The sequence below is a fragment of the Heterodontus francisci genome, chromosome 32 (assembly GCF_036365525.1).
Source record: "Heterodontus francisci isolate sHetFra1 chromosome 32, sHetFra1.hap1, whole genome shotgun sequence".
NCBI lineage: Eukaryota > Metazoa > Chordata > Chondrichthyes > Heterodontiformes > Heterodontidae > Heterodontus > Heterodontus francisci.
The window spans coordinates 8326953-8348855 of record NC_090402.1 but is presented as its reverse complement, the minus strand read 5'-3'; the positions used below and the strand labels follow the sequence as shown (position 1 = coordinate 8348855).

Below are 21903 nucleotides of genomic sequence, written 5' to 3'. Positions count from 1 at the left end.
CATCCATGAGACAGAGCAGCACTCCCTCAGTACTGCAGTGGAGGGCCAGCCTTGATTTTTGTGCTCAAGTCCTGGGGTGGGACTTAAAGCCTGAACCTTGTGATTCAGAGGCGAGAGAGCACCAACTGAGGCACAGCTCACACTCAAAGTGGCAGCAACACACGAGATTCTAGTAGTTACATGTTCATCAGAATGGCAAGCCGCAAATTACAGATTTCATTCCGACCTGTGATCAGCAGCTGATCAGAGACACAGATACCAGGCTGGCATCTCATTATGAGAACAAGTTAGCTTCTGTGATTATTTTTCGTAATTAATTCTCCGGATGTGGGTGTCCCTGGCAATACCAGCACATGGTAATCCCTACTCGCTCTGAAAGGGTGATAGGCAGTTAAAGATGGAGATAGAATTGAGCTAACTTGTGGTGTCGTTGGTGGGAGCTGAACAAATAGTTTTGGTTTTGTTGATGTTAGTCTGGAGAAAGTTCTGACTAACCCATGACTTGTTGGCCAAGTAGTCTAACAATGCAGATGTAATCATGAAATCAAGGGAGGTGCTGGAGAGGCAGAGCTGGGTGCTGTCACCATACACGTGGAAATTAATTCTATGTTGACAGATGGTGTTGCTGAGGGGTAGGTATAGATCAACAACAACCTGCATTTATATAGCAGCTTTAACATAGTAAAACGTCCCAAGGTGATTCACAGGAGCGATTATCAAACAAAACTCGACACCGAGCCATGTAAGTAGATATTAGGACAGGTGACGAAAGGTTTGGTGAAAGAGGTTGTTTTTGAGGAGTGCCTTAAAGGAGGAGCGAGGTGAAGAGGTGGAGAGGTTTAGGAAGAGAATTCCAGTGCTTGGGCCTGGGTATCATGTCATCAATAGTGGAGTTATTAAAATCAGAGGTAACTCAAGAGGCCAGGATTTGGGGAATGAAGAGTTAGGAACAAAGGAATAGACATGGGCTATTTAAACCCTTAAGCCTGTACCACCTCTTGGAGGACTGGAGAGCTGGAGCAGGTTAGAGAGAGAGGGAAATATGAGGCAATGGAGGGATATGAAAAGTAGGAGAGAGGCAAGGATGGAACCTGGGGAATTTCTGATAGTCATTGGTGGCTGAACAGGAAGCCATTGCAATTGTATTGTTGCTTTGGGGAGAATTGGAAACAACTATGCGGTGGTGTCGTGGTATTGTCACTGGACTAGTAACCCAGGGTATTGCTCTGGGGACATAGGTTCAAATCCCACCACAGTAGAATTTGAATTTAATTAATAAATCTGGAATTAAAAGGCTAGTCTAATGATGGCCATGAAACCATTGTTGATTGTTTATTTTTATTTTAAATTTTATTTTTTTATTATTTATTTATTTTTATTTAATGTTGTAAAAAACCCATCTCGTTCACTAATGCCCTTTAGGGAAGGAAATCTGCTGTCCTTACCTTGTCTGACCGGCACGTGACTCCAGACTCACAGCAATGTGGTTGATTCTTAACTGCCTCTGAAATGGCCGAGAAAGCCACTCAGTTGTACCTAACCGCTACGAAGTCAATAAAAAGGAATGAAACCAGACAGACCACCCGGCATCAACCTAGGCACCGGAAATGACAATGGCAAACTCAGCCCTGTTGACCCTGCAAAGTCCTCCTTACATCTGGGAGCTTGTGCCAAAGTTGGGAGAGCTGTCCCACAGACTAGTCAAGCAACAGCCTGACAGTCATACTCACGGAATCATACCTTACAGACAATGTCCCGGACACTGCAATCACTATCCCTAGGTAGGTCCTGTCCCACCGGCAGGACAGACCCAACCAAGAGGTGGCGGCACAGTGGTATACAGCCATGAGGGAGTTGCCCTGGGAGTCCTCAACATTGACTCCGGACACCATGAAGTCTCATGGCATCAGGTCAAACATGGACAAGGAAACCTCCTGCTGATTACCACCTACCGCCCTCCCTCAGCTGATGACTCAGTACTCCACCATGTTGAACACCACTTGGAGGAAGCACTGAGGGTGGCAAGGGCTCAGAATGTACTCTGGGTGGGGGACTTCAATGTCCATCACCAAGAGTGGCTCAGTAGCACCACTACTGACCGAGCTGGCCGAGTCCTAAAGGACATAGTTGCTAGACTGGGTCTGCGGCAGGTGGTGGGGGAACCAACACGAGGGAAAAACATACTTGACCTCATCCTCACCAATCTGCCTGCCGCAGATGCATCTGTCCAAGACAGTATTGGTAGGAGTGACCACCACACAGTCCTTGCGTAGACGAAGTTCCGCCTTCACATTTCACCTGCGTGCCAAACTGTGTAAGCAGCATGCGATAGACAGAGCTAAGCGATCCCATAACCAACAGATCAGATCTAAGCTCTGCAGTCCTGCCACATCCAGTCATGAATGGTGGTGGACAATTAAACAACTAACTGGAGGAGGTGGCTCCACAAATATCCCCATCCTCAATGATGGGTGAGCCCAGCACATCAGTGCGAAAGATAAGGCTGAAGCATTTGCACCAATCTTCAGCCAGAAGTGCCGAGTTGATGATCCATCTCGGCCTCCTCCTGAAGTCCCCAGCATCACAGATGCCAGACTTCAGCCAATTCAATTCACTCCGCATGATATCAAGAAACAACTGAAGGCACTGGATACTGCAAAGGCAATGGGTCCTGACAATATTCCGGCAATAGTACTGAAGACCTGTGCTCCAGAACTTGCCGCGCCCCTAGCCAAGCTGTTCCAGTACAACTACAACACTGGCATCTACCTGGCAATGTGGAAAATTGCCCAGGTATGTCCTGTACGCAAAAAGCAGGACATATCCAACCCAGCCAATTACCGCCCCATCAGTCTACTCTCAATCATCAGCAAAGTGATGGAAGGTGTCATCAACAGTGCCATCAAGGGGCACTTGCTTAGCAATAACCTGCTCGGTGACACTCAGTTTGGGTTCTGCCAGGGTCACTCAGCTCCTGACCTCATTACAGCCTTGGTTCAAACATGGACAAAAGAGCTGAACTCAAGAGGTGAGGTGAGAGTGACTGCCCTTGACATCAAGGCAGAATTTGACCGAGTATGGCATCAAGGAGCCCTAGCAAAACTGAAGTCAATGGGAATCAGGGGGAAAACTCTTCGCTGGTTGGAGTCATACCTAGCACAAAGGAAGATGGTTGTGGTTGTTGGAGGTCAATTATCTGAGCTCCAGGACATCACTGCAGGAGTTCCTCAGGGTAGTGTCCTCGGCCCAACCATCTTCAGCTGCTTCATCAATGACCTTCCTTCAATCATAAGGTCAGAAGTGGGGATGTTTGCTGACAATTGCACAATGTTCAATGCCATTCGTGACACCTCAGATACTGAAGCAGTCTGTGTAGAAATGCAATAAGACCTGGACAATATCCAGGCTTGGGCTTATAAGTGGCAAGTAACATTTGCAGCACACAAGTGCCAGGCAATGACCATCGCCAACAAGAGAGAATCTAACCATCTCCCCTTGACATGCAACGGCATTACCATCGTTGAATCCCCCTCTATCAACATCCTTGGGGCTACCATTGACCAGAAACTGAACTGGAGTAGCCATATAAATACCATGGCTACAAGAGCAGGTCAGAGGCTAGGAATCCTACAGCGATTAAGTCACCTCCTGACTCCCCAAAGCCTGTCCGCCATCTACAAGGCACGAGTCAGGAATGTGATCGAATACTTTACACTTGCCTGGATGGGTGCAGGTCCAACAACACTCAAGAAGCTTGATACCATCCAGAACAAAGCAGCCCGCTTGAGTGGGACCCCACCCTCAAACATTCACTCCCTCCACCACAGACGCACAGTGGCAGCAGTGTATACCATCTATAAGATGCACTGCAGCAACGCGCCAAGTCTCCTTAGATAGTACCTTCCAAACCCGCGACCTCTACCAACTAGAAGGACAAGGGCAGCAAATGCATGGGAACACCACCACCTGCAAGTTCCCCTCCAAGTAACACACCATTCTGACTTGGAACTATATCGCCGTTCCTTCACTGTCGCTGGGTCAAAATCCTGGAACTCCCTTCCTAACAGCACTGTGGGTGTACCTACACCACATAGACTGCAGCGGTTCAAGAAGGCAGCTCACCACCACCTTCTCAAGGGCAATTAGGATGGGCAACAAATGCTGGCCTGGCCAGTGACCCTCACATCCCATGAATGAATAATAAAAAAAAAATTAAATATAAGGGCAGTGCCAGAAAGATGGACAACGGAGGAGGACGGTAGACCTTGTCAAAAACAGTTGGAGTCACAGAAGACCAACGTGCCTTGGGCACAAATGCAAAGGGAGAAGTGAGTTCCAGAGATGTATGAATAATTAATGATATTTAATGATTAATAATCAGGTTTGGCTAGTTTTACAGTGAGAGGTTACACATGCTGCTGCAGGCCAGCAAGGAGCAAGATAATGAAAGATAATCTTTTCCATCTGCCTTTGTTTACTAGAGGTGGAAAGTTGAGGAAAATAAATTATGAGACTGAGGAGAGGCAATGGTACTAATTTAACTGGGGGTGCAGGAACAACAGAGAGACTTGCTGGTTTACGTAATCAAATCTCAGAAGGTGGCAGGGCAATTTGATAAAGCTGTTAAAAAAAAAATCATATGGGATCTTTGGCTTTATAAATAGAGGCACAGATGAAGAAGTTATGCTAAAACTTTATGAATCACTGATTGGGCCTCAGGGAGTACTGTGTCCAATTCAGGGCACCACTCTTTGGGAAGCATGTCAAAGCCTTTGAAAGGCTACAGATGAGATTTTCTGGCATGGTAGCAGGATGATGAAATCCAGCTACGTGGAGAGATTAGAGAAACTGGGATTGTAGCCTTGAGAGCAGAGTTGAAAGGGAAATTTAATACAGATGTTCAAAATTATGAAGGGCTTTGATAGAGTAAATAAGGAGATATTGTTTCCACTGGTGGGACAGTTGTTAATGCAAGGACACAGATATAAACTAATTGGCAAAAGACCCAGAGGGCAAATGAAGAGAATTGTTTTACTCAGAAAGTAATTGGGGATAGGGCAGGAAGGTGGAGATGAGGTTGAAGATCAGTCATTGGTTCGCAGGCTTGACGGGTCTCCTCCAACACCTATTATGTTATAAGAGCAACACCAACTTATATTTATATATATATATATAGCGCCTTCAATGTAACAAAACGTCCAAAGTGCTTCACAGGAGCGTTATAAAACAAAATTTGACACCGAGTCACATGTTAGGTATTTATTTTTTATTTAGTGATACAGCACTGAAACAGGCCCTTCGGCCCACCGAGTCTGTGCCGACCATCAACCACCCATGTTATACTAATCCTACACTAATTCCATATTCCTACCACATCCCCACCTGTCCCTATATTTCCCTACCACCTACCTATACTAGGGGCAATTTATAATGGCCAATTTACCTATCAACCTGCAAGTCTTTGGCATGTGGGAGGAAACCGGAGCACCCGGAGGAAACCCACGCAGACACAGGGAGAACTTGCAAACTCCACACAGGCAGTGCCCAGAATTGAACCCAGGTCGCTGGAGCTGTGAGGCTGCGGTGCTAACCACTGCGGCACTGTGCCGCCCATATGTTGACCAAACGCTTAGATTTCTCAAGTGGTTTGGTTTAAAGATTCTCAAGTGATGAAATTATGTCAGGTAACAATCTGCCCCATACCTGGAAAAAACAGTTGTGTACATAGCTGGAATAAATATTGTGTACATGTTTAACATCCCTTTATCTTTACATTGCCGCGGTAACGCAAAGGGTATTTTGTATTGTTAATGTTAAAATCAGTTAATAGGACTCAAAGCTGAGGTGCAGATATTACAAGCTACAAGACAATGAGTAGTCTTATAACTAACGGTCTTATGAACTCGAAAGGTATGGCTAAGTCTGACAACTATCACCCACTGCCAGTGGCACAATTACACCCATCAAATGTGACTGCTCTGGCAATCTCGACCTCTTTGATGTACATCTTAGCCCTGCACCATTAGTCTACTAAATCTCTCTCCTTTGTTTCTGTGGATTTCTTTCTTCTTCTTTTCTCTGCATGTTCCCAAAGGAATTTATACAGATCTGTAGATGGTGGAGGGTGTCATGACAATTGGCAATGTAATTTTTATTTCATTGCTCCTTGGAAACATTTCAATTTTAGTACATGATAAAAGCAATTATATGGAATGATATATTTCCATTTCAATTTATCCTGAACTCTCCACTATTCAGTGAGTAGGTACCTAGGACCCAGAATCACAAATGAACATGAATACCTTGCTGTATGGCTGTGAAACATGGGTGACATACAGCTACCAGGAAAAGAAGCTCAATAATTTCTACCTTCACTGTCTGCGGCACACATTATGGGTATAAAAACAAGAAATGCTGGAAATACTCCAGGTCTGGCTGCACCTGTGGTGAGAGAAGCAGAGTTAACATTTCAGGTCAGTGACCCTTCATCAGAAGAGCAGTTCTGATGAAGGGTCACTGACCTTTTAGAACATTACAGCGCAGTACAGGCCCTTCGGCCCTCGATGTTGCGCCGACCTGTGAAACCATCTGACCTACACTATTCCATTTTCATCCATGTGTCTATCCAATGTCCACTTAAATGCCCTTAAAGTTGGCGAATCTACTACTGCTGCAGGCAGGGCGTTCCACGCCCTTACTACTCTCTGAGTAAAGAAACTACCTCTGACATCTGTCCTATATCTATCACCCCTCAACTTGAAGCTATGTCCCCTCGTGTTTGCCATCACCATCCGAGGAAAAAGACGCTCACTATCCACCCTATCTAACCCTCTGATTATCTTATATGTCTCTATTAAGTCACCTCTCCTCCTCCTTCTCTCCAACGAAAACAACCTCAAGTCCCTCAGCCTTTCCTCGTAAGACCTTCCCTCCATACCAGGCAACATCCTAGTAAATCTCCTCTGCACCCTTTCCATAGCTTCCACATCCTTCCTATAATGCGGTGACCAGAACTGCACGCAATACTCCAGGTGCGGTCTCACCAGAGTTTTGTACAGCTGCAGCATGACCTCGTGGCTCCGAAACTCGACCCCCCTACTAATAAAAGCTAACACACCATATGCCTTCTTAACAGCCCTATTAACCTGGTTAGCAACCTTCAGGGATTTATGCACCTGGACACCAAGATCTCTCTGTTCATCTACACTACCAAGAATCTTCCCATTAGCCCAGTACTCTGCATTCCTGTTACTCCTTCCAAAGTGAATCACCTCACACTTTTCCGCATTAAACTCCATTTGCCATCTCTCAGCCCAGCTCTGCAGCCTATCTATGTCTCTCTGTACCCTACAACATCCTTCGGCACTGTCCACAACTCCACCGACCTTAGTGTCATCTGTAAATTTACTAACCCACCCTTCTACACCCTCTTCCAGGTCATTTATAAAAATGACAAACAGCAGTGGCCCCAAAACAGATCCTTGCGGTACACCACTAGTAACTAAACTCCAGGATGAACATTTGCCATCAACCACCACCCTCTGTCTTCTTTCAGCTAGCCAATTTCTGATCCAAAGCTCTAAATTGCCTTCAACCCCATACTTCCGTATTTTCTGCAATAGCCTACCGTGGGGAACCTTATCAAACGCCTTACTGAAATCCATATACACCACATCCACTGCTTTACCCTCATCCACCTGTTTGGTCACCTTCTCGAAAAACTCAATAAGGTTTGTGAGGCACGATCTACCCGTCAGAAAACCGTGCTGACTATCGCTAATGAACTTATTCTTTTCAAGATGATTATAAATCCTGTCTCTTATAACCTTTTACAACATTTTACCCACAATCGAAGTAAGGCTCACAGGTCTATAATTACCAGGGCTGTCTCTACTCCCCTTCTTGAACAAGGGGACAACATTTGCAATCCTCCAGTCTTCCGGCACTATTCCTGTCGACAATGACGACATAAAGATCAAGGACAAAGGCTCTGCAATCTCCTCCCTAGCTTCCCAGAGAATCCTAGGATAAATCCCATCTGGCCCAGGGGACTTATCTATTTTCACACTTTCCAAAATTGCTAACACCTCCTCCTTGTGAACCTCAATCCCATCTAGCCTCGTAGCCTGAATCTCAGTATTCTCAACAACATTTTCTTTCTCTACTGTAAATACTGACGCAAAATATTCATTTAACACTTCCCCTATCTCCTCTGATTCCACACACAACTTCCCACTACTATCCTTGATTGGCCCTAATCTAACTCTAGTCATTCTTTTATTCCTGATATACCTATAGAAAGCCTTAGGGTTTTCCCTGATCCGATCCACCAATGACTTCTCGTGTCCTCTCCTTGCTCTTCTTAGCTCTCCCTTTAGATCCTTCCTGGCTAGCTTGTAGCTCTCAAGCGCCCTAACTGAGCCTTCACGTCTCATCCTAACATAAGCCTTCTTCTTCCTCTTGACAAGCGCTTCAACTTCTTTAGTAAACCACGGCTCCCTCGCACGACAACTTCCTCCCTGCCTCACAGGTACATACTTATCAAGGACACGCAGTAGCTGCTCCTTGAATAAGCTCCACATTTCGATTGTTCCCATCCCCTGCAGTTTCCTTCCCCATCCTACGCATCCTAAATCTTGCCTAATCGCATCATAATTTCCTTTCCCCCAGTTATAATTCTTGCCCTGCGGTATATACCTGTCCCTGCCCATCGCTAAGGTAAACCTAACCGAATTGTGATCACTATCACCAAAGTGCTCACCTACATCTAAATCTAACACCTGGCCGGGTTCATTTCCCAGTACCAAATCCAATGTGGCATCGCCCCTGGTTGGCCTGTCTACATACTGTGTCAGAAAACCCTCCTGCACACACTGGACAAAAACTGACCCATCTAAAGTACTCGAACTATAGTATTTCCAGTCGATATTTGGAAAGTTAAAGTCCCCCATAACAACTACCCTGTTACTCTCACCCCTGTCGAGAATCATCTTCGCTATCCTTTCCTCTACATCTCTGGAACTATTCGGAGGTCTATAAAAGACTCCCAACAGGGTAACCTCACCTCTCCTGTTTCTAACCTCAGCCCATACTACCTCAGTAGACGAGTCCTCAAACGTCCTTTCTGTCGCTGTAATACTCTCCTTGATTAACAATGCTACACCCCCCCCTCTTTTACCATCTTCTCTGTTCTTACTGAAACATCTAAATCCCGGAATCTGCAACATCCATTCCTGCCCCTGCTCTACCCATGTCTCCGAAATGGCCACTACATCGAGATCCCAGGTACCAACCCATGCTGCAAGCTCACCCACCTTATTCCGGATGCTCCTGGCGTTGAAATAGACACACTTTAAACCAGGTTCTTGCTTGCCAGTGCCCTCTTGCGTCCTTGTAACCATATCCCTGACCTCACTACTCTCAACATCCTGTACACTGGCACTACAATTTAGGTTCCCATTCCCCTGCTGAATTAGTTTAAACCCCCCCGAAGAGCACTAGCAAACCTCCCCCCCAGGATATTGGTACCCCTCTGGTTCAGGTGAAGACCATCCTGTTTGTAGAGGTCCCACCTACCCCAGAAAGAGCCCCAATTATCCAGGAAACCAAAACCCTCCCTCCTGCACCATCCCTGCAGCCACGTGTTCAACTCCTCTCTCTCCCTATTCCTCGCTTCGCTATCACGTGGCACGGGCAACAACCCAGAGATAACAACTCTGTTTGTTCTCGCTCTAAGCTTCCACCCTAGCTCCCTAAATTTCTGTCTTAAATCCCCATCTCTCTTCCTACCTATGTCGTTGGTGCCTATGTGGACCACGACTTGGGGCTGCTCCCCCTCCCCATTAAGGATCCCAAAAACACGATCCGAGACATCACGAACCCTGGCACCTGGGAGGCAACATACCAACCGTGAGTCTCTTTCGTTCCCACAGAACCTCCTATCTGTTCCCCTAACTATGGAGTCCCCAATGACTAATGTTCTGCTCCTCTTCCCCCTTCCCTTCTGAGCAACAGGGACAGACTCTGTGCCAGATATCTGTACCCCATTGCTTACTCCTGGTAAGTCGTCCCCCGCAACAGTATCCAAAGCGGTATACCTGTTGTTGAGGGAAACGGCCACAGGGGATCCCTGCACTGCCTGCTGGTCCCATCTCCTTCCCCTGACGGTAACCCATCTACCTACTTCTTTTACCTGAGGTGTGACTACCTCCCCATAACTCCTCTCAATAACCTCCTCCGCCTGAAACGTTAACTCTGTTTCTCTCTCCACAGATGCTGCCAGACCTGCTGAGTATTTCCAGCATTTCTTGTTTTTATTTAAGTTTTCCCACATCTGCAGTATTTTGCTTTTACATTATGGATATATCCTGGCAGGACAAAATCACAAATGTGGCAGTCCTCTCAAAGGCAGAGCGCCCAAGCATGTTGGCACTAATCAAACAGGCGGTTTTGGTGGATTGAACACGTCCGCAGGATGGAAGACAGTTACATACCCAAGGACCTTCTGTATGGTGAGGTAGCTGGGGCCAGACGACCAGTGGGGTGCCCAAAGCTCCACTTCAAGGATGCTTTCAAGTGTGACATGAAGGCCTTAAATGTCAACTGTAGTACCTGGGAGTCACTAGTTGGCGAAAGAGGGAAATGGCAACACATCTTGTGGACTGGTGTGCACTACCATGATGACCAGTTGCTACAGCAGCTTGGCAACAGACACCAACACCACAAATAACAACTCACAGCATCACTTGGCAGCTTCACGTGCTGCATTTGCAGCAGAACCTGCCTCTCAAGGATTGGCCTTCACAGCCATCAGCAAAAGTGCTCCAAGAGAAGACACCCCACCTAAATGGATTGTTTGCTGCGTGTCCATCATCTTTCGTAGATGGAAGGATGCCAACCAATGGTAAGCATAGTAGTACTAGATATGTGGAAGATTTGAGAGGGATGGATGTTGACTGAATTGTGGGAAAATGTTTTTGCACAATATTTGCTTCTGAATCAACAGTCAACTAATGAAGAGTTGGATATAGGAGTATCCCACTATATCTGAACTTAACCACACAGATGCTTCATTCACATATATTTGGGTTCCGTTGAGCTGTATCTCTGTAGTTAATGTATTGGATGAAATACTTATGATGCAAAAATGCATGTGTGTGTTTGGTTTTATTTATTTAAGTTGCCACAAGTCCTCTGTATTTTTAAGCCATGTTTCAGTTATTGCCACTATATCATATTCCCACATGGCTGTTTGTGCTTGTAGTTCACCAACTTTATTCACCACACTTTGTGCGTTTACATACATGCACTGCAAACCTGTATTTGTATTCCTCGTGGTCTTCTCAGTCTGCTCCTATCTAATATGGTACTACTTCCTCCTCTAACACAATCCAACACTCTCACTCCTTTAATGCACCTTATTCCTCTTTTCTCCTTCTATATGTTGGTGCCCATCCCCCTGCCAATTTAGTTTAAAACTCTCCCCAACCATACTAATGAACCTCCCTGAGTGCACTTTGGTCCCAGTCCTGTTGAGGTGCAATTGTCCCTTTTGGCTGGGTGCCTCCTCCCCCAGATCTGGTCCCCATGTCACAAGAATCTGAAGTCCTCCTTCCTGCTCCATGCCTCAAGCCTCACATTGATCTTCCCTATTTTCCTATTTCTACTCCTGTTAGTGCGTGCACTGGGAGTAATCCAGAGATTACCACCATCCAGGTCCTACTTTTTAACTTCCTCCCTAGCTCCTGAAAATCTGACTATAGGTCCTTAATACCTGCCCTCTCTGTGTCGTTGACACCTACATGTACCACAACCTTTCGTTCACTCCCTTCAACCACAGAATATGCTGCACCCTTTCCATGGTGTAATTTACCCTGGCACCAATGTGGGACTCATGACAGTTACAGAAATGCCTGTCTGTCCCCTTATGCAATCTCCTTTAATGACTGCATTTCTGCTCTTTGCTGTTCCATGCAGTCCCTTGTCCATTGGTGCCATATAGTCTGGACTGCACTCCTTCAAGATGTTGTTACTCCCAGCTGTCTCCAAAGCTGAGTATTGGTTTGAGAGTGGCACACCCCAAGGATTCCTGCACCTCCTGTCTCTTCCTACTCTTCTGGATGGCCACCTATCTATTATCTTGCTCTCCTACTGCCTGTGGGGTGACCACCTCCTGTAACATATGATTCAGGACACACTCATCCTTTCTAATGCTCTGCAGCGATTTCAGCTACTCCTCAAGCTTGGAAATCCTGAGCTTGAGCTGAAGCAGCTGGAGACACTTCCTACACATGTGGTAACCAAGACACATGAAGTGTCTTGAAGTTCCCACATGATGCAGGAATTGCAAGCAACAGGTCTCAGCTGCCCATTCATAATCTAAAAAAAAACTCTACTCAAAGTTATAGAAACCTAGTTAGTCCCTTGTTTAAACTATTAGTTTTAATTAATGACTCTGGACTTGCTTCGTGCTAATATTCTTATTAATTCACTTACTGTTATACTCAAGAGATTTGCAGTAGACATTTTTTCCCTCCCGCTTTATTAGAAGTGGGACAAGCTGTCAGGTTTCATGGTACACACTGGAGAGTGAGGGATAGGTGGGGAAAAACTGCCCAATTGCTTGGAGTCCAATATTGGGGTTCAAGTAGTCAAACTGGAGTATGGCTCCATAGCTGCTGGTTATTGATCCTTTGTATGCTAGGTGTAGCAAAAATGTAAACGGGTTAGAAGAAAATCTGCTCTACCGAATGCAGAGAAAATCTCTCTTCCCCAGTGGCTGGGGGCGGGGGGCGGAGGGTTAAATACATGGAACCATGTTTAAGAAAAATCACCTTAGTGCCATAGCTGAAATGACCTTTAGGTCGTGTCCGGGTTCTTTCAAAAGTTCATTTACAACGTGGCTTCCAAATGGCTTGCAAAGAGATGGTTTCCACTGAAAGTCAATGTTGGGCGGCACAGTGGCGCAGTGGTTAGCACCGCAGCCTCACAGCTCCAGGGACCCGGGTTCGATTCCGGGTACTGCCTGTGTGGAGTTTGCAAGTTCTCCGTGTGTCTGCGTGGGTTTTCTCCGCGTGCTCCGGTTTCCTCCCACAAGCCAAAAGACTTGCAGGTTGATAGGTAAATTGGCCATTATAAAATTGTCACTAGTATAGGTAGGTGGTAGGGAAATATAGGGACAGGTGGGGATGTTTGGTAGGAATGTAGGATTAGTATAAATGGGTGGTTGATGTTCGGCACAGACTCGGTGGGCCGAAGGGCCTGTTTCAGTGCTGTATCTCTAAACAAAAACAAGTCGGCTTGAAATGAAATTCGACGCGTCAGGATCTGTGAAGATTATCCAACTCAAACGCAAGGAGGCACCAACTGAAAACAAGTTAGATCTGTCTGATTTTTAAAACCTTTTTCCCCTATTTAAATGAGCAAGCAGTACGCACTGTACCTACACTGTCAAACAGCATGTTAACATGTCACTTGATGGTTATCCAAATAACACAAGTTGTTGTTTAAATGTTCTCCTAGCTGGCCGATCCTCCAAACTCTGTAAACCTGAGCTTATCTGAAGCTCTGCTGCCTGCATCCTATCCCACATCACGTCGCAATCACCGACTGCCCCCCTCTTCTTTGACCTACATTGGATCCTGGTCCCCCAGGCCTCAAGTTTAAAGTTCTCCCTCTGCCATGTATTTAGATCCTATCACTGTACCTCTGCTCCCTGTCTCTGTAACCTTCACCGCTTACCCACCGCCCCCCCGCAAACTGAATTCCCCATTCCTCAGACTCTAGTCGCATGCTTTTGCCCCACCATTGGTGGCTGTGTCTTCAGGCACATAAGCCCCAACCTCAGGGATTCACATCCTAAACTCCTCCTCAAAACCCATTTCTATGATTGAGCTTTTGGTCATCACCTGCCAATATGTCCCCTTTCGACTTGGCAGCCATGTTTTTGTGATGCTGAATAAAGGTCACAGACTCGAAACATCAACTCTGTTTCCCTCTCCACAGATGCTGCCAGACCTGCTGAGTATTTCCAGTATTTTCTGTTTTTTCAGACTTCCAGTATCCACAGTATTTTGCTTTTGTTTTTGTGATTATGCCTCTGTAATGTCCTGGGGCATTATTGTAAATTAAAATGTGCTATACAAATGAAAGTTCTTGTACTACTAAAGTCACATGAGTATGGACGAATAATAATACAACTTCATCAGTCTAGCAGTGATGTCAAACTGTACAATTTACACTTCTGCTCAGTAGAAACATCTCTTAGAAGTGCAGTAACCACAATAAAAATATGACAAGTTTTTTTTATTTCCAAATATAGCTTAGAAAGGAAACTACACTGATATATGCTTTCACAATTATAATTTTACAAAGCTGTTTTCGATCATATAAAGCATCCTTCCAAAAATACCTACATTTCATTTTCATGTAGACTGGAACTTAAAAGGTGGGGGTAAAATTCCGTGCTTTTTGGTCAATGTAATATTATTTTACCTCAGCAGAGTCAAGTGATTCACCTAGATTCACTGAGCTTCTGGGTGCTAGAGGCAATACTGAGATTATGCCCATCTTGGTCAAAATGTAAAACACCAGCTTATCTGAGCGTTTCATTTCTAAAAGATGCTCTAGAACTAAATCCATATTAGTGTAATACTGCGAGTTTCATCTTTTCACAGTATATCCATACAAAACCTCCATAAATTATTGCTCAGGTTCAATTGCTCTCATGTAGGACTGTTTTTTTTTTAATCAACTCAGATTTTACCATAACTGATGAAATGTGCCTCGAACATCATAACTTTAATAGGTGGTCATAATGATTACAGTAAAAATATACAATCTACATGCTTATCTGTAAAAATAATGTACGTCATTTCATGTACACAATTTGTATTCCTGATTTTAAAACCATCCCTGTAAACCTCTATTTCGAACAAAGCAAGGGTAGGTTTGAAATTCTAGGTATTAGTTGCACTGGCATGGGAAATGATCACGACATATCAAACGTTCAAACTTAGTCCACTAGTCCAGTAAAAATAGGAGACTCTAAGTCAATCAACTAATTACAGAAAAGTGGGATAGCTTTTCTTCTACACAGATTTAAAAATAGCGTAAATAGGTTTTCAGATCCTTCAATGAATTGGATGAACCGTGAATATCTTCCCAACCTCCGAGTGTCATTCCACAATCTGTCTACAAGAGGCAAGGTTGGCAGTAGTAGCATTAAACTTTCACCGAGAGCTCTGCTGTCATAAGGCACTAAAGCCAATGCAACAACAAAGAACTTTCAAAATTGATCACAATTTGGGTGTTAGAAGTAACCATAATACTTAATATCATTACAATCTGGTTCATACTATAGTGTTATAACCACTAGAATACTGCAATATCTCCCGATATTAATCTTTACTTAAAAAGCAAGATGAGGCATTTGGCAGTTGAGGATTTTCCTTTGTGCCCAGTATCCGCTTTAAGCACCATGAGGCACAAGGACGGTATCCTGTATGATGCACTGTAGATCTCTCTATACGTCACGGCAATGCAGCATCACATCGATATCCAAAGTCCATTTCACTGCACGCATACTGGAAAATTATTGGTCAATCCTCCTATTCTTCTACCCATCTGCCCAATCGCAAAATTATTCTAAATTGATGTAAACTGTAATCCTTTAAAGTGCTTGAATTTTTAAGTTAGAGCTCACTCCTATCTTGCAGCCAGTGTGCTGTCCTTTGCCTCAGACAGGCGCTACCGTTTACGTATAAGAATGTCCCAGCTGTCCTTCCAGCGCAACGCAGTTAACTCTGATGCTGAAAGAGCTGGATACCCATAGGTGAGAGGACTAAAGGTCTGATACACTAAGTAGATGGAGGAGATCCAAGCTAGGACCACAGCACTGAAGGTGTTTCGAGAGACAGTAGACCTGAAATGGGAACAGAAGTAGTTAAGGATTTCATAATGGTTAATGCTGCATTAGATTTATGGCTCTGGTGACATGAAAAGCTGCCAAGTAGGCATATTGAATATGTAATGGGAACATTGGAAGGTACAGCTCACAAGATCAGTAGCTGCCCTTCAAAATAATGGCACGCTGTACATACCTGAGGATGTGATTGTGAATGTGCTCAAGAACTATAGGCAACAGGAGGATTTTGAAGGTGAGACCAGGCAGGTAATGATACAGAAAGAGTGTTTTCTCCATCAAGAAGAAAGGCAGATAATTAACAGCCCATCCTCCAATGCAGATAGCTCCAGCCAGAACAAAGTGCTCCCAGGTGTCTAACAGAATAGAAACAATAAGAACATTCAAACCAACAGCAGCAGCAGAGAGACACTTAAAACATGTTATATTGAATGGATATTTATGAGAAGTCAATACTCTTATCAATTGGAACTTCCCCCAATACAAGTAATTCACAACTTCTTTGACCTTTTAGTGTCAAAGTGTATTCTCTTTGATAACATGTATTCAAAACTACTCATACTGAAATGCATAAGTAGTAAAAATAAGTGCACTTTGGGAGGTTGCCTGGTTACAAACTGCATCAGTGAACACTCTCACTCTTATCAGAAACTCCATTAAGTAAATTTTGCTGGGACAACATGTGCACAATATCTTCCTTTATCTGTGTATGCAGCGGTCAGCAGCGTAGTCAGAGTGTCTACTGAACAATGAATAAACACTTAGGAGCGCTGCTGCACAAATTTCAGCCCAAAGGCCTAGACATGTTATATTTGGTTAACAAAGACATCGCAAAATTCGTAGATATCGGACTGACAAGTTAACTGTAAACCCGACTGGCATGGTCGTATCCTGACAGTTACAGGGTAAATACTGAAACAAGAATAATCATACAATTTCAACAGGAGATGTCTGGAAATATAGGACTGCATCTGTTCAGGGGACAATGAACAAAGCAGGAAAGACTTCAGGGATTAAAAACAAGAAATGCTGGAACCACTCAGCAGGTCTGGCAGCATCTGTGCAAAGAGAAGCAGAGTTAACATTTTGGGTCAGTGACCCTTCATCGGAACTTCAGGGTCCTTAGTAACTAAAATTATTTCAGGCAGGGCTTTAAAAGTTAAAGCACCAAATCCTTCAAAGGCTTCCGCTCGCTTAAACATTTAGACTTAATTTTGACAAACTATTTTTTCATAGAAACATGTCATTTTGTTTCTCGAAATACTAATGGAGGAATGTTATTCCAGTAGGCCAGTATTTGCAGAAACAAAAAAAAAAAATAGAATTTGAATTAGGTTACCGCTGTCCTTAAGGTATTTTGATGAAATATGTGGGCAGGAGGATAGATCCTAATCTAGCATGTTTCCACACAATTACAAATACACACATTTATCCAGCAGACCTTGCATGTGACAATGTCACTAAGGACTGAAATTTATTGCTAAACATTAGAACAATTTTTCCCCCCCCCTTTTTACATTTGTTCTCACGATGGGGGCAGTGGTGACAAGGTCACATTTAGCTTTTTCTATACATGCACGCGTATACATACGCACACATACATACAGAACACATTAAGAGTCAACCACCGTGTGGGGCTGGGGTAATGTATAGGGCAGACTGGGTAGAGATGCACAATTACCTTCACAGAAAGACACTTGCTTTTTATTTTTTTTTAATGACTTAATAGCATTGTCATGTATTTCAGATTCATTCAACTTAATTTCACAACATGCCATGCTGGGATTGGAACTCAGGACCCCTAAATTGTTACTGCAGAACCAGAACTGCCATAAGCCAAGCTTACCAAATGCTTTATACATTAAGGCAGATAGGTGCATGCGATCAGTTCTATCAGACGGGACATTGGAGCTACTGTACAATAGAAACTACTCATGTCCTGCAACAAACTTGCTTTATAAAGCAGTACCAACTGCTAAAATCTTAATAGGCATAACAAGCAACTCAGTCACCTTCAAACAGAGAGTGCTGCACTGTGGGAGGTGCTTTCAGATGAGATGTTAAACTGAGGCCCCACCTCAGGTGGACATAAAAGATTCCACGCCACGATTTTGAAGTGGAACAGGGGAGTTCTCCCCGGTGTCCTGACCGATATTTATCCCTCAATCAACATCAGTAAAACAAAGCACCTGGTCAGTATCTCTCTGCAGCTTATGGGACCTTCCTTTGTGCAAATTAGCTGTCATGTTATTTACAACAGTGACTACACTGCAATAGTGCTTCATTGAATGTAAAGCACTTCGGGACGGCCTGAGGTCATGAAAGGTGCTATATAAATGCAAGTTTGTTCTTTCTTTCACATATTAAAGGCTGTGTGTGTGCTTCAATTGCTGACTGTAGGGGAAACAGCTAAGACTTGTTTCACTTTTAATCTTAAATGTACTTGTCAAAAATAGATACTTTCCCAAAAAAAGTTATGAGAGTAAAAGTTACCTTCTGGGATGGTGTAGATTCTCCTCCGCTGCCTCAGCAGATGCCAAAGGAAAAGTACTATATAAACAAGAATTCCAACAGTTGCTGACGACCATGTCACAATATTCCCAATCAGCTGGATCTGTGCCTGTGAAGCAAGTTTCGGAATTCAAAAGGTAAAGATGGCATACAAACTATTAAATGTAGTGAGCCCTTTAATATCCCTGAAATTATAGCTTACACCTTATAAAATAAAAAAGCTTGCTCAACTTGAATTATCTGTTCATTCAAATTGAAGACACTTCCTGTCCTGTTGCATTTAAATTGCTTAATTCCAACTACCGAATAACTCAAGTCTATAATAAGAAGGAAAAGACATGACATTAACAGCAGTAGACCATAGCTGGGGAGCCCAGTGGTGTAGTACATTTGTGTAGCAACCACCCTTGCCCTGGGCTGGCTGTGGTGGGACTTCGGTGTTGCTTCTGTCATTTATCTCATGGGGAGCTCTAGATCTCAGCTGAAGTTACTGAACACCAAGCTGACCCTTAGGACCAAGCTGATGGTTTATAAGGCCTGTGTTCTCAGCACTTTGCTGTATGGCTGTGAAACATGGGTGGCTTACACTACCCGGAAAAGAAGCTCAATAATTTCCATCTTCGCTGTCTGCAGCGCATTATGGGTATATCCTGGCAGGACAAAATCAAAAATGTGGCAGTCCTCTCAAAGGCAGAGCTCCCAAGTGTGCTGGCACTAATCAAATCAAAATGGCTTAGGTGGATCAGACATGTCTGCAGGATGCAAGATGGTTGCATATCCAAGGACCTTCCGTACAGTGAGGTAGCCAGGGCCAAACGACCAGTGGGGCACCCAAAGCTCCGCTTCAAGAATGCTTGCAAGCGCGACAAGGCGGTCTTAAATGTTGACTATCGCACTTGGGAGTCACTAGCTGGCGAAAGGGGGAAATGGTGACACATCCTGCGGACTGGTGTGCACTGCCACGACGACCAGTTGCTACAGCAGCTTGGCAAAGGCGCCAATGTCAAAAACAACAACTCTCGGCGTCACTTGGCAGCTTCATGTGCAGCACTTGTGGCAGAACCTGCCTCTTGAGGATTGGCCTTCACAGCCATCAGCAAAGATGCACCAAGAGAAGACTTAAATGGATTGTTTGCAGCGTGTCCATCATCTTTCATAGATGGAAGGATACCAACCATACTGAATGAAGATAAGGGCATTTCTCTATTGGGGCATATCTAATACAGGGGCATTCCCAATAGCAATTTCTCATCATTGCTATGTAATAAGGAAGCTAGCTGGTCACTGGAAACAAAATGAAAATTGTCACTCCAAGCCACTAGAGTCCATCTTTCATACCTTTCTAAGCTAGTTACAGGGTGGCATTGATGGGGAATGCACTGTTCATCTCAGCCTAGGAATAGTTTGCAGTGTGAGGACACCAATTTGTATTCATTTTAGAAGCAAATACTTAAGCATTTTTTTTAAATTTCTAGTTTAAGTCTCGTCTCAACTTATAAGGCAGTCACTTCAATAGACTCAGATTGCACTGGCGTTTTGCACCAGAATTCAGTAATTTTTATGCGCCCGAGAATAAATCCCCAAAAGTAGAGATGTGAATTGAAAACACAATCACATATTTTTACAGCAAAAATATAAATAAATATTGTTCAGTTAAATCTGTTCATTACATTGGTACTGGGATGGAGCCAGTAGGCAATATTGGTGTCCATGTTTATCCATTCTAGAGGGGATGAGCTATACTTGTGCTCAGTCTCTTCACTCTTCAACATCATCATCTTCAGCTGAAGAAAACACAGAACAAGCTCATGTTACGTAAGAACGTACAGCACAGAAACGGTCATTCAGTCCAACTGGTTCATGCTGGTGTTTATGCTCCACATGAACCTCCCCTCATCCCTTTTCATACAGCCCTATCAACATATCCTTCTATTCCTTTTATTCTATGTGTTTATCTAGCTTCCTCTTAAATGTACCTATGCTACTTGCCTCAATCACTCCATGCGGTAGTGAATTCCACATTCTCACCACTCTCTGGGTAAAGATGTTTCTCCAGAATTCCCTAATGGATGATTTATAATCTCAGTTCTTCCTTCATAATATCAGTAAGTCTTTTACATATATATTTGTCAAGCTTTTTAAAAAATTGTATATTCCTCTTCACCCTGCATCATTCTGCTGATGGACAGATGGAAAGCACCAAACCCCCTGCCAATGGCACTGGACAACTGGTCACTGGGAAAGATGCAAGAGGGCCAATAGTGATTCTCCCTCCCATGTTCCCACCTTCCTGTGGGAAGGCAGCTGTGCTCATCACATTACAGGTATTAACTCTAGCTCAGTGCTCGTACGCTCAGCTCTGAGTCAAAGGTTGAGGGTTCAAGCCCCACGCTGAAACGTGAACATAAAACCTAGGCTGACACTCTAGGGCAGTACCGAGGGAGTACCTCACTGTGGGAGGCGAAGGATTTCGGATTTGACGTTAAAACGAAGCCCTGGTGGCCCTCTCAGGAGGATGTAAAAGATCCCAGGGCACAAAATGAAGAGGAGCAAGGGAGTTCTCCCCAGTACATGGGCCAATATATATCTCTCATCCAACACAGCTGAAACAGATTATATGGTCATTGTGACATTGCTGTTTGTGGGAGCTTGCTGTGTGCTTGCTGCTTTTCCTATACTACAACCATGACTACACTTCAAAAGCACTCGGGGACATCCTGAGCTTATGAAAGGCCCTATATAAATGCAAATCTTCATTTCTTTCTTACTGTGATTGCAAGGCTGGATTACAAACTGACTGAAGGAATCAGGTAAATGGACCTATGTCTTAGCAAATTATAACACAGAATGTTAAGAGTTATAACTCTTGACTTCCCCTGTAAATTATGTTGGGATTATTGTGTAGAAATAGCTTACAAAATAAACTCTATCCTTCACAAGCCCACATTCATACCACTTTTACAGAAGTGAGGCTAGAGGATAAATAGTTCACAGGAAGATAAAACTTTACATTTTTCTTTATACCCAACTTTTTAAATCAAGAAAACAAAAATATCCTAGAATGCAGTTAACATTTTTTGAGCACATGCCCTTCAGTAAATTGCTCAAGTGTTTCATGCATGAGTCAATGCTTCACTGATTTTTACACTCTTTTTTAATTAAAGTCCAGGGATAAGCTAAGGCCTCCCATTAGACTACCAACCTAAGAGGCTGCAGCATTTGTACCCCAAGGTGGCACAATAGAGAAGACACCATTTGAATGGAATATTAGCATTTTTGGCTCCAATCCCCTCTTGTCTCTGATGCACCCAGGCCTCATATTCCCCTAAAAGCCTGAATCAACTCCCATCCAAAATGTTTCCAAGTCCCCCTCCTGCTCAATGTGTTAAATATGAATGCCATCTCCTGATCACGGTCTCACAGAGAAAGAGACATGCAGCAAATATTAGCCAAAAGTGCATCTAGCCTTC

General features: G+C 43.9%; 1 protein-coding gene across 5 annotated transcripts in view; it reads right to left on the bottom strand.

Moving 5' to 3' along the window:
- Positions 1 to 14298: 14298 nt before the first annotated feature.
- The window catches only part of pomt1 (protein-O-mannosyltransferase 1), a 42857-nt gene continuing 35252 nt past the window's right edge, over positions 14299 to 21903 (bottom strand). For all 5 annotated transcript variants that reach the window (XM_068012150.1, XM_068012152.1, XM_068012154.1 and 2 more), the window contains 4 exons: positions 20104 to 20217; positions 18416 to 18542; positions 16101 to 16278; positions 14299 to 15922 (listed from right to left, as the gene is read on the bottom strand). In XM_068012150.1, coding sequence (XP_067868251.1) covers positions 15748 to 15922; positions 16101 to 16278; positions 18416 to 18542; positions 20104 to 20217 — 594 coding nt within the window. In that variant the 3' untranslated portion in view covers positions 14299 to 15747. The remainder of the gene's footprint in view (positions 15923 to 16100; positions 16279 to 18415; positions 18543 to 20103; positions 20218 to 21903) is intronic.